This window comes from Sceloporus occidentalis, unplaced genomic scaffold, assembly GCF_023333645.1.
Source record: "Sceloporus occidentalis isolate IW3139 unplaced genomic scaffold, rSceOcc1.0.p SCAF_7, whole genome shotgun sequence".
In the NCBI taxonomy this organism is placed as follows: domain Eukaryota; kingdom Metazoa; phylum Chordata; class Lepidosauria; order Squamata; family Phrynosomatidae; genus Sceloporus; species Sceloporus occidentalis.
Window position 1 is genome coordinate 69047864 of NW_028316987.1, and position 12877 is coordinate 69060740.

Below are 12877 nucleotides of genomic sequence, written 5' to 3' on the forward strand. Positions count from 1 at the left end.
ACAAGCTGGATACTCATTGCGTGTGTATGTGTGTATACATTTAATTTAGATATTCTACATATTAATAGTGAAAGGATTCTCAGGAGTGGATTCTTCTACAGCTAAACTAGACCATTAATGCAAAAAAAAAAAAAAAATGTCCACAGAAGGGACAATAATTCAAAAATATGTTTATACTGGCCAAGGTTCAACAGTTTACTTCAGTATCCATTGTCAGCAGATACTCTCCCTTCCATTGCGGCTCTATGTCATGCCAAAAAGTCTTCTCAACAATTTTGGAACAGATTTTTAAGGATCATGAGAAGGGGAGTGTTAAAGAAGGCAGGTTAATGCATATTATGTCAACACACTTTTAACCAAAAAAATACTGATTTATGAACTGTCAGATTAGAAGAGATGCGTAAGTACAAAGTACTACAATTCTTCACAAGTTAAGTTGACTGCTTCAAAGCTAATCAAAACTGAAGTATAAACTTCAGTGCTAGCTGTTAGTGAAAAGATTTCTTAACAGAATACGATATGATCAAAGGTTTTACACTTTGTACTAAACTGCTTCCTCCCCAATTGTGGGCCCTCTGTGTAATAGCAAAATGAAGTTGAGATTTGAACCCATTAGACTATCAAGGATTACCACACATATGTGATGAGTCTATATACTAACTGATTATGTAAACCACAATAACTTTTCACAATAAGACCTCAACATTCCAAGTATTTTGTTATCATTATTTATTTGGTTTCCACCCCCATACTTTATGAACATTAGAATTCCTGTAAGTATTACAGAAATTAGAATTCCTGAACTTGGATGTGATCTAAATAATTACTTTAGGTACTTCAGGTTTGCTTTAAGTAATTTAAGAACTTTAAATTACTTTAAATAATTGTTTTACCAAGTGAATTTCCCCCCTTTCTTCCATACCACATCACAATGTCCCTTTCATTTAATAACACTCTCTATTTACATACACACACATATAGTGGTAATGGGGCTAAGGATGCGATGCTAGTTGCAAAAAAACCCTTGAATCCTACGCTAGTAAATCCTAATGAATCCTACCTTTTTAAAAAAATATATATGTTTATTTTTGAGAGCCTATAACACCAAATATATCAAAACTGCAATACAGAACAAAACATGCATTTTCAGTGGAATTCAAATTATTCACTACTAAATGAAGCAGGAAGAAGCAATGGCTGCACTTAGTGCAGATGGAGATTTGTATCTTTATACCAGGACAGATGGGCTTAATTCATTTGTAGTAAATCAGTGGTAAGAATATAATGTAACAATAGAAAATAGAAATTTTGTAATTGTAATGGTAATTTTATTTTTGTAAAAAATTAAGGGGTATTTGTCATGTTACTTATAACATTCAAAGCAATGTTATAAATTTGTTGGGTGCATCAGTGGCATACCTTACAAATGCTTTTTCTAAGAAAGTGCCATAAATAAAATATTCTTTAACTTTTATATGGTGCTCACTTTCACATGAATTACCTAAGAGCATGTTAGTAAACTACCTAATGTTTCCTAAAAATAAATAAATAAATCTTATGTAGTGAAATTCAGATGTAAGTCCAGATACACTTTCCAATAGGCTTGCCTTGACGTTAGTAAACGAGCTAGGAATGGTACCCTGAATACAAGTTTGCCCTTAAGCACTAATGAAAACATTGCCAATACACAACACAAGATTGTATTTTGAGACCATTTATAAAACCTAGGCTTTTTAAGAATAAAGCACAAAGATTCAAGTATTAAAAGAATTTATTTTGCATTTCATACACAGTAAATAATATATTTTTATTTTAGTATTCCCTAATGAAAATATAGTGTGTTTATTATCCATCTTGTTGATGGTTCAGTGAAGTTGGTCTCTCTGAATTTTGAAATTAAACATCCACTGATCCATAACCTAGACACCTGATCACACATTTAAAATCTGGGATCATGTGTATTTTGGATAGAAGTTAGCTGAAAAGCTATCTTATGTTGAAAAAATACCACAGCTTAAAATCAACTCTCCTAGTAACTACTTCAAAAAGTAGTTATAAAAATGTAATTAGGCTTGGGCCCTAAATGGTAAATTTTTATTTTATGTCCTGTCTCTAGTTTTTGTAAAATAATCTGAAAATGTGTCTTACCCTACAGTGTCTGTTAACAAATGGTTATAGGAGGTCTGCTGCCATATAAACTTGCTATACAGGTTCAATAGATTGTACATCATATGCAAAGGCTGGCATTATAGTGTGTGTTATCATAACTTTATGCTGCCAACTAATGGTGGCATGCATACTGAAAATGTTGAAGTTGATGAAAGAATTCTTTATCAAATTTGCAGAGCAGAACTAATAATTAAAATTCTCATTTAGTTGTCTTCTCCAACAATAAGCAAGCAAATTATGCTATGCATCACAGAAATAAAATTGACAATGGTGGCCTTCAAAGGAACAAACCTTTCACTGTATTTAGTTTGAAGTGCAAGACAGGAAGAAAACGTTAGATCATACATTGCAGAAAACTTCTAAAATTCCCACTCCCCTTTATCTTCCCCTTAACTTTTAGAGTAGACAATCAGTTATGTGTTTTAGTCTTCATTTCTGAGCACACGCTCTCTCCACTTTTCTTTTGTAACAATTTGAATTACTTTTCTATTTACTTGCATTCTCCTTTACTACAGGGGGAAAAAGATATTTTTATAATTTATCTGTACATTTGGGAGGGATGCCAGAGATTACTAAACTAGAGAGAAATAATATGTAAGCCTTATATACCAGATGACTCATCACTTACTCTCTGCTTTGCTGAGCTCCAGTGCCAACTGCTCTCTAGCTTTAACTTCTTCATCAAATCGCTCTTGTAATTCTTCATGACATCTGAGTAATTCAGTGGTGTCTTGTTCCCGTTTAAAGGACTCTCGCATGAGCTCTGTTTGTGTAACTTTAGCATGTTCAAGCTATGGGATAAGAGAATAACATGTCATTTTTGGAAAGTATGTATTTCCAAGCCATGTATCCATCCATCCTGTAAGAAGACCTAAATACCCTAAAGGCACACATCTGTTCTTGGAAACTAAGCAGTGTCAGCCTGGTTTGTACTTGAATGGGAATCCACCAATGAATACCAGGTGCTGTCGGCTATATTTCAGAGGAAGGAACTAACAAACCACCTCTGAATGCTCCTTGCCACAGGGTCACTAAGTTGACAGGTGACTTCAAGGCATGCAACACACACACACACACACACACACGGAAGCCTTTTCATTAACTAGTACAGGCTTCTAGTTCAAAACTTTATTGCCCTAACAGTGTGGTTAATAACATAAGCAAATACCTGCACACTATAGTACAATGACTCACACTATCACATGACCACATCCGCGTCTAAGTGCCGGAACTCAAGACTTCCTAGTTTACATCAATGTACAGCAGATTCTTTTTATATTAAATAAAAGCTTTGCAGTGCTTAATACAATCATTAGCACATGCTATCTTCCATCTAACTAGGATAGAAGTAGAGTATCATAAGACAATTGCTTTCATGCACCAAAAATAATTCTACTTTATAAACTATTTGTGCTTTATACTATTTTCAAATAGCACAAGGCACACTGCCGGATGATATTCATGTGGGTAAAAGAAACAAACCTCACTTAGATCAAAGTTCAGAAAATCACAATGAACTTGAAACAACCTTACAGTCAAAGTTTATTGCAATCTAAACAGCCTTTATAATACTGACATCGAAGTTTTCCATCTAATGTTTAATTTGCAGAAATGTGTACTTAGCTAACAGACTTTGGAAATGAATTTTTAAAAGGGCTTTTTTCATTCTAAAACCCAGTCATTTCAAAGAGCAGTATTTCATACTGCTGCAAGTGCCAAAAATCCTGCCTCCCTTATTTATATATATGTCTTATATCTGGCACAAAATTCAGCCTGGCTGCTGACATTTCATACAGTACTCAAATTACAAAATGGCAGAGCACATATTTGTTTAACTACAGGAATAAAAGAATCCACACCTTTGTTTTTATAAGTATGGTTAATGGTGGAGATCTTATAACACATTTACTTATTATACAACTTGTAATACTATGTTTCACAGACCTGTACTTCTTTAATATTAACTAAGTAATGCTCTGACCAATTAGTTAACACTGACAAGATAAACAGTGTCTTTAAGGTGAATGGTTTTTTATGTTACCTTTTAAAAAAATGTTTATCTATTTTGGTCTTTTCTTTCTCAATAGGCAGCTGATAAAAAGAAAAAAAGGCAAGCAGCAGCACTAAGAAAGAAGTGGAAGACAATGACATTTGGGCACACATACACAAATGTGGTGGGCCAATCTCAGTATAATAGCTGCACCTGGACTCACTCATGGTCAGCAATAAATGGCAAACAGTTGGCCCATCACCAAACATGAAGATGAGAGGTTGATACCAACTTAAACACTCAAAATCCAGCACAACAGCTACAGGTTTAAGTCATCTGGCTCTGCAACAGCATATGTTCTTGTTGTGTGTCTCCATGTTGTTTCCAACTTATGGCAACTCTAAGGCAATCCTCTCACTGAGATTTCTTGTTCTTGGCAAGATTTGTTCATAGAAGGTTTGCCTTGGTCTCCCTGTGAGGCTGAGAGAGGCTTCCATGGCCAAGTGAGGATTCAAAACCCTGGTCTTCAGAGTCATAATTAAATGCCCAAACCACTGTACTATAGTGGCTCTCTCACAGCATATATATTTTTAAACTTGCAGAAAATTATAAACACTTCTTTAGATATAATACATCTATCTATATAAAGTCAAACAAAAATAATATCATACCTGCTACAAACTATACTACTGATTCCTACTTGATTTAAACAGTTGCCTAAAAAAACTACTGGCAAATGCTAGATTGCCAGGATGATACCTTGAAACTAGGACAATTTAGAATTAAACCATTACTATGGTCTGCATTTGCCAATTGGACAGCATATTCAACAGAAGCACACATTCTGATATGCTGAGAAAATGTCTCTTATACTAAATTATTTCTGTTAAAATGTGATAATTAAATATTAGCTTAGTAACATGCAGGTTAAGTACAACATTCTTATGTCTTATGTTTAAATGGCAAGGGGTAAAATTACATAGCTACCTGGAACGTATAACATCAGGATCACTTTACACATAATCCCGATTTCAGTTCCACTGAATAATGTTAATAATTTCTAAAAAGTCTGACTATCTTTCAAATAAACAACATTAAATAGAAAAGTATCATCAAGTGAATAACTTTAAAGTTTCCCCCTTACAATTTTTGACAGGTGTAGTAAGGCATACCCATGCAGACAGAAATTTCTTGAAGTCTTTTCATACTTACTGAATATGGGGGTGTAGGCAAAGAAATTTTTGAAATCACTTTTAATCTATGTCCATTTTTCTTATGGCTAATATGAACAATGGAAGTATTGATAACTACAGCATTATTTTCATCCAAGTTGTCCGTAAAAGGAAAAGGATATGGTAAAGGCACACGAGATTCAACTTCGTAAGTATCTTCTTCTTGGCTATTTTCTGACTTCAAGCCACTAAACAGATTTGATGCCCAGTATGTACTGTAGGAATCCATTGCACAACAAAATGTTGCTGTGTTCTCTTATCAGATAAGCTTCCTTGCCTTGGTTACAATAGATTTAAATATTCTGGGGGAAAGGCAAAGTAGCACACCAGTCGTCTGCTTTGGAATGCTGCTGAGAGCCAAGAACTATCAGTTCACACTTGGATAAGTAACCGCAAATACAGGGAAGTCCCAGGTAAATACCGTTAAGAAAAAGAAGTGTCAACATTAGCCGACTTCACAGCTCTACAGCTTTTTCCCCCTTGATATCAATCCCAAAAAGGCATTTGAAACAAAATGGATGGTAACTTGAGCCAAGCAGTCATAGCAGGAAATAAACATTATCCTCATTATTAGACTATGTACCCTGCAGCAAGCTGTCAGACCATCACAACAAAAATCTGCAGAATCTTTCAATGTTTCAAAAATCCCTACTGAAGAAAGGCAGTAATACACGACTAAAGTGGAGTGCCATTCAGCCTTTATTCTTTTCATGGAGTCGGAGAAAGAACAGTTTTGAAGTCAGATAACACAGCCATCAGGAAAAGCAAAAGGCTGTGTCTCAGTGTTGAGAAAGGAGTCAGGACAGTGGGAGTGGTTTCATTTCTTTTATTGCAGGTACACAGGCAGATGGAATTTGAATTAACACACCCACAATAAACCTTGCCCAACAAGATTCAGAAAATGAAAGTCTGAAAACTTCAAGACTACTAAATTTCACCCCACACTTTCTAAAAAGCTTTTAAAAACAGCAGGACCCTAATGCAATTGTTCTAATTCTTGTGTCATTCTTTAAAGAATTTCATTTTGTTTCCTTCTGAACCATCATGGGAGCAAGGTAATTTTTCAGACTTTCACTGTTCATAGCTTTCCAAAATCCCTATCAATGTTTCTGGTTTTGTTATGTAAATCAATGTGTTCCATGACATGCCACATTTAGATTGCTCCTGCCACAAAGGAAACATGCTATTCAAACAATGAATACATCATTCTTCAGGAAGTGGCCAAGAGAATAATCATTTTTACACTATAACTTGTGAATAAATTAGGTAGTTATTGACCAAAAGAAATGAAGCTTTTGGTTTAACATGGCTGCTTGACATTGTCTGTTTGTTGCCCTGTAATAAAATGTCTTCATTGAAATATATCATTATCAGATGCAATCTTGGTTGGGAGTGCTGTAGTATAATTGTAGGGCTTGGAAATTTATATTTAAAAAGTAATTTGTTCCTGTACTTCATGATAATGTTTAAAAAGTAATTTGCTATCATTACTCATTACAACGCACAAAAATAATTAACCGCACTATTGCTCTGTTCACTTAATTTTCATCCTTTGGGGTAGGTTGTAACAGATGATTGAAAGTGCAATCCCAAGAATCTACCTTTTCAACATGGCAGTTTGAAGCCGCTGCTGACACTTTTATCTTCTTGCTAATTTGTTTTTCTAAACGCCAACTGCACTGATAAGCCTTTAGATATTGTTAACCCTTTACTTTTAACTTTTTTGCTTTTACTAGATACTTTCCCCCATTTTTCTTTAAGTCTCACCACTTATTTTTTCACCTCTATTTTAAAAATAATTTCTGTTTCACTGCTGCTCAAAGAAATAAAAATCCTTTTCAATATTGACTGTGAATCTTGATCAGAGACTCACTGAGCAGCAGTCAAATTTTCGCATTAATTTTTTCTCTGTTCCTCACTCTGAAATTTTAGAGACTAGCTCCTCATTGGTTTGTTCTCTCTCTTTCTCTGAGGGCCAACATGTGTCTCCATTTTTGGTTTCTAATTCAGTATTTAAGGATCCCCATTTAATGATGCCATTCTATCTAAATTTTATAGTATTTCTAAATAAGGGGAACTTTGGAAGAGAGAGAATGGAAACCTTGATTAGCTGGCAAGGCAAGAAATTTAAAACAAATGTGAGGGAGATGGAGTCAATGCTTTTAACTTATTTGGAACTTTTGAACTCCTATCTCAAGATGCTGGCACAAGGATAAACTCATGAGTGTGGATTGCTCAGGGAGTCATCTAGCAAATGAAGCTCAGTACCTAGAAACTTTAAGATATCCTCAACAATTAGTGTCAAAGTTGCCAGATACTAATACGAGATACTAAAAATGAAAAGTCATACCCAACATGTGATAGCCATATATGAACAAATCAAAATGGGGAACAATTCCACATTCAGAACTTTGATGGCATGGTAAAAGAAGTGAAGGAATGATGTTGTGCACTCCATAATATTTGTGTGGAAGTTTTCCTTTAAACAATAACATGCCCTTCACTATATGTAGAATCCCAAAGAAATCAGTAATGAAGCCATGGTAACAAAGGAAAAATTATGCTCCCTCCACAAGCTAAATTGGTGCTCTCTTTACTGTACTACTGATGGGAGGTGAAGATGTTTCTGTTATGTCAAGCTCTTAATGGTGTTTAAGATAACTCTATGTTTAATATTATATTTCTGTAACGTTCTGAATCTTATTATTGTTTTATTTTATTTGTATAACCATCTCAAGGACCTGTGTAAGTACAGAGCTGATTCATAATGGCAATAAATAAAAAATAAGGTTTGAACACTTAATGCTGTTATCTTAAATACATTTAAACATTTAACTGAAAGAACTTTCTACAGAAAAGATAAACTTTCAGAAGTTCTGAAAAACAAAAGACAATCCCCCCCAATAGCAGCAAATTGTCAATCACCAGAAGGGCAATGGACGGAAATCAATACATCTGATTCTAAGGCTTCATGGCTATAGGTGGCTTTCTTAGACAAGCCAATGCTCAAATTTCTAAGATACACATACACATGGTTAAATCCAATGTTAGTTTCACCTAGAATAAGCCCACTGAAAACAATAAGACTTATCTAAGTGGTGACTAATATGTCCTATTTGTTTCTGGTTGAGACTATCACTGAATTCAGCCCAGAGGAACAGAAAAATTTAATATGCTTAATCCTAACCTAGCTGATTAATTGTTCATTAAAATGTAAAGAATGGCCGACTGAAAAAATTATTGGAAAAGTGAGCTATTATTAGAACTGTAAACCTTTTTGATGCATAGCTTTTACACAAAACGGAAGCCTTCATAATTGCCATAGGTCTGCAAATAAACTATCACACCAATCAACCTTTAAGAGAAACTAAATGAAGAATCTTCACATGGTAAAACACTGATCTCTTAGCCATTATATCAATCAAGAAATAGGTATGGGCTCACATACTAGCTGTCAGTTATGAGTTTCTTGTCTTCCCTGTCCTGATTCATTCTCTCTTTAACCACTGCAAATAGGACTGCAGAAATTAATTTCAGAACTCCCTAAGAAATCCGAAGAGAGTCCCAACATATGTATAGAAATCAATACCCCCACTCTGAGCAAAATCCTATAAGAATCCTGTGACTCCTTAAAGACCAACAAATATTTTTAAACTGGACACTACTTCATTGGGCACATCTGCTTTCAATATTAAGGTTACAACTAGCAAAACTACCTGAGTGGTGGTTTCATTGATTGTTTCCAGAAGTTTTTCAACTGCTGCCTGGAGTCGAGAACTAATATTTAGAACCAACTCTTCAGTTTTTGAGTCCATATCCACTCCAAGGTACTGGGTGAGTTCAAAACCTTCATCTGCAACTTCTGACCATATGCTATGCTCATCACCTTCTAGATCACTGCCATGATATGAGGATGATGTCTTTTCTGCACAATAAAAATAAAAATAAAAATGGAGGTGCCTTTTATAGCCCTTTGGCAATAAAATGCTTAAACATACTCATATACAAATGATGAATTATGAACCAAAATATACAAAAACATATGGCCATACTTACACTGTAAAAGCAGGACATCACAGCAACAAACATAAATTACATTTTGCACTGAAAGTTACACAAGTAAGGTAAAGAGAATGTTGAGTACAAAGCAAGCAAAGACAGCCAATAGAAAAGGAGATAATAACAGAAGAAAAATATTTTTGTAGCATGTCACAGTCTAGTCAGTCTCTTATACCAGATACATTATTGAAAATAAATCTTATTCGTTATAGTCACTGTTTCTATTTAGGGAGTGTTTGTCTGGTATTAGCAGCTGCACATAACAAGAACACAGAATATGACCTCTGAACCAGTAACGTTGAACCAGTAACATTCAGCTGTGTCTTTAATAAATTATTTTAGCACATTTATTTAAAGAATTAAATAGGGAATGGTTCACTTATTTACCTTGTATTACATTTATATCCTGCCATTCTTCCAAGGAACGGGGAGGCGTTACAAACCACTGCTTTGCGGCGGTCTCCCGGCGCTGCTGTTTGCTCCGCAAGGGATCCGCCGCAGCCAAACCGCGCAGCTCCCTTACGGAGCAAAAGAGAAGCTCCAAAATGGAGCTTCTTCTGGAGGTGCGCTCATGACGCCGCGAGGCGCCAATGGCGCACTCGCAATGTCATAAGCACTGCGTGACATGTGGACACACAGCGTCCGTTACGTCAAGATGGCGGCGGCCGTGTGGAACGGCCGCCGCCATTTGTTACGGACAGAGTCCGTAACAGGAATAGGGGCGTCTGGAAGAGACGCCCCTTTTTTAAACTGGGACGTCCTGAGGACGTCCCAAGTGGCAGTTTGTAACCCGCCTAAAAGTGATATATAGGGTCATCCTCCTCCCCATTTTTATCTTCAAGGCATCACTGTGAGATAGATTATGTCATGGTTATCCTAATGAGTTTCATGGCTGAGGAGGAGACTTGAAGATAGTTCTCCACAGACCTAGTTCAATGCTCTAACCTTTAGCAGGGTGGTTAAAAAAAGATATAGAGAGTGTTGGAATTAGGTGATACATTATCTGAACAAAATAACTCATTGTATCTTCAGAAGAGGTTTTCTCCACCAGAAAGGAGAGAAATTATCTTACCACTTTCTATCTTCCCATCCAGCCACTTGCAACTTTCCTAATCTGCAAGGGAGAGCTAGGTGACACTCTGGAGCAGATTTTTGGAGGAAATAAGTAGCTACAGGGCAACATGGAAACTGGCATGAGATGCCTTCCTCTCCAGTGACCCTCCACTAGTGGAAACAGAGTTCCGTGTATCCAGCTCCATCTTTTTTGACATTCAGAGCTACAGTTTGATGGACACTTATATGCAAGTAAATACCACCAGAATTAGGTGGACTTGCTTGCAGGTAAATGTATAGGGAACTGGACTGTAAATTTGGCATTCTATATTAACATACAGTCTACTAGTGAGTATGTGCAGAAATAAATGTGTGCATATTCATAGAGATCGAGTAATGTGGCAATAATCTAATTCAAAAGAAAGACTTGAACATGAACAAAACCTACTAATGAATCAGCACTTATAGTTATTTTCAAACTGGATACTGTAGTTTGGTAGGGCTGCTGGGACACACTTCAAATTCAGGAGCTAATGCAAAGGTTACTTCTGCTATTTCTTGACAACTAATGTAAACATAAGACACAGCAGTGATCAGCAAGGTGAAATTGCAAGTGAAATTGCTGAATCACATTTTGGGAACAGTTATGTCTATTGTGAGGAATTGTCCCCACTTTGATTTGGCTTAGGTACTGTATATACTTGTGTACAAGTCGACCTCATGTATAAGTCGAGATCAACTTTTGGGACCAGAAATGGGGATTTTTATATGGCCCATGGATAAGCCGAGGGTCAGACTTAAGGGGGCAGCACAGCTGGGGAGAAGCTCCAGGATCATCAGCATCTCTTTAGCCGGGCTCCCTCCGGGCTCCCTTCCCAGGAAGAGGGAGCCCGGCTGAAGAGAAAGCAGCGAGGGGCAAACACGTGTCCTTTCCCTGCCTTCTCTCTAGCTGGGCTCCCTTCTCAGGAGGAGGGAGCCCGGCTGAAGAGAAGGCAGGGAAGGGTGACCGTGTGCCCTTTCCCTGCCTCCTCTCTAGCTGAACTCCCTTCTCAGGAGGAGGGAGCCTGGCTGAAGAGAAGGCAGCGAGAGGCGAGTGCGCGCCCTTTCCCTGCCATCTCTCTAGCCGGGCTCCCTTCTCAGGAGGAAGGAGCCTGGCTGAAGAGAAGGTTCCGAGGGGTGAACGTGTGCCCTTCCCAGTGTCGCCCCAGCTGGGTGCTGGGTCGGAGGACCCCACTGCCCCGTGTATATGTCTATCCCAGGATTTTGGGGACCATTTCGGGGCAAAAATTTCTTGACTTATAGTCGAGTATATATGGTAAGTCATCAACTTATTTTTCTGAGCGTTTAAGTTTAGAACAACAAATAGGAAACCCTTTCCAGATGTATAAACCATGGTTCTTCTCATTCATAAGCAAAAATTAAACCAGTTTCTCCATTAGGATGTAATGGGTAACTGTTGTTCAAACAAGCATAAAATCACATCAAACAAAGCACAGAAGTGAGGCCATGGTGAGAAGGAGCACATAGGCATGCGCCAGGCCTTCAAATTCATGGTTTGGCAGCATAAGGAGGTTACATCTGAATTGTGGACCTTAACAGGAATTAACAGTGTCCATGAGAGCCACAGTTTGAGTGTTGGATAGGGACACTGGAAGACCAGGGTTCAAATCCCTGCTTGGCCATGGAAACCCACTGGGTGACCTTGGGCACGTCACACTCTCTCAGCCTCAGAGAAGGCAAAGGCAAGCCTCCTCTGAACAAATCTTAGCAAGAAAATCCTGTTGACAGGTTTGCCTTACGGTAACTATAAATCATAAATAACTTGAACAACAATATACAATGTCTATTTCTGCTTTGGTCATGCTGCCTGCATGGAGTACAGTTAGAATTTTCAAAACAACTTACACAAGTATTTTAAAATGCTGAATTAAAAAATGGCAGACTATCTTTGTTAATATAACATCACTGAAATATTTTCCTTAATATTCATTACTGTTACATATCTCCTTTTTGCTTTTTTTAGGGCTAACATAAATTTTTATAAAACTTGCAACACTACATAAAAAATAAAATAAAAACATAGTTTTATATGAATGGAATGGATATCTGGATGAAATTTATTTACATTCACTTGGCACCTTTCATCTGCACAGGATTTCAAAGCACTTTACATGTCCTGCAGAATGCAAACTCATTATCATAAAGGTGCAGTTTCTTTAAGGATTGCTGGCAACTATTTTAAACCAACAATGTTTAGAATGGATTTGGAAAAAGGAAGCAATCTTAAAAGTTCCAAATCCTTCTAAATAAACTTGGCACAAACTTAACTACTCATACCTTTTACAAGTACCCAGGAGGTGAAGAGCCTCTGGGT

At 36.8% G+C, this 12877-nt stretch overlaps 1 protein-coding gene across 11 annotated transcripts in view; it reads right to left on the reverse strand.

The window, feature by feature from the left end:
• Nucleotides 1-12877, reverse strand: part of AKAP9 (A-kinase anchoring protein 9) — a 128166-nt gene that overhangs the window by 43924 nt on the left and 71365 nt on the right. For all 11 annotated transcript variants that reach the window (XM_089533253.1, XM_089533251.1, XM_089533248.1 and 8 more), the window contains 2 exons: nt 9108-9316; nt 2798-2960 (listed from right to left, as the gene is read on the reverse strand). In XM_089533253.1, the coding sequence (XP_089389379.1) occupies nt 2798-2960; nt 9108-9316 (372 nt within the window). The remainder of the gene's footprint in view (nt 1-2797; nt 2961-9107; nt 9317-12877) is intronic.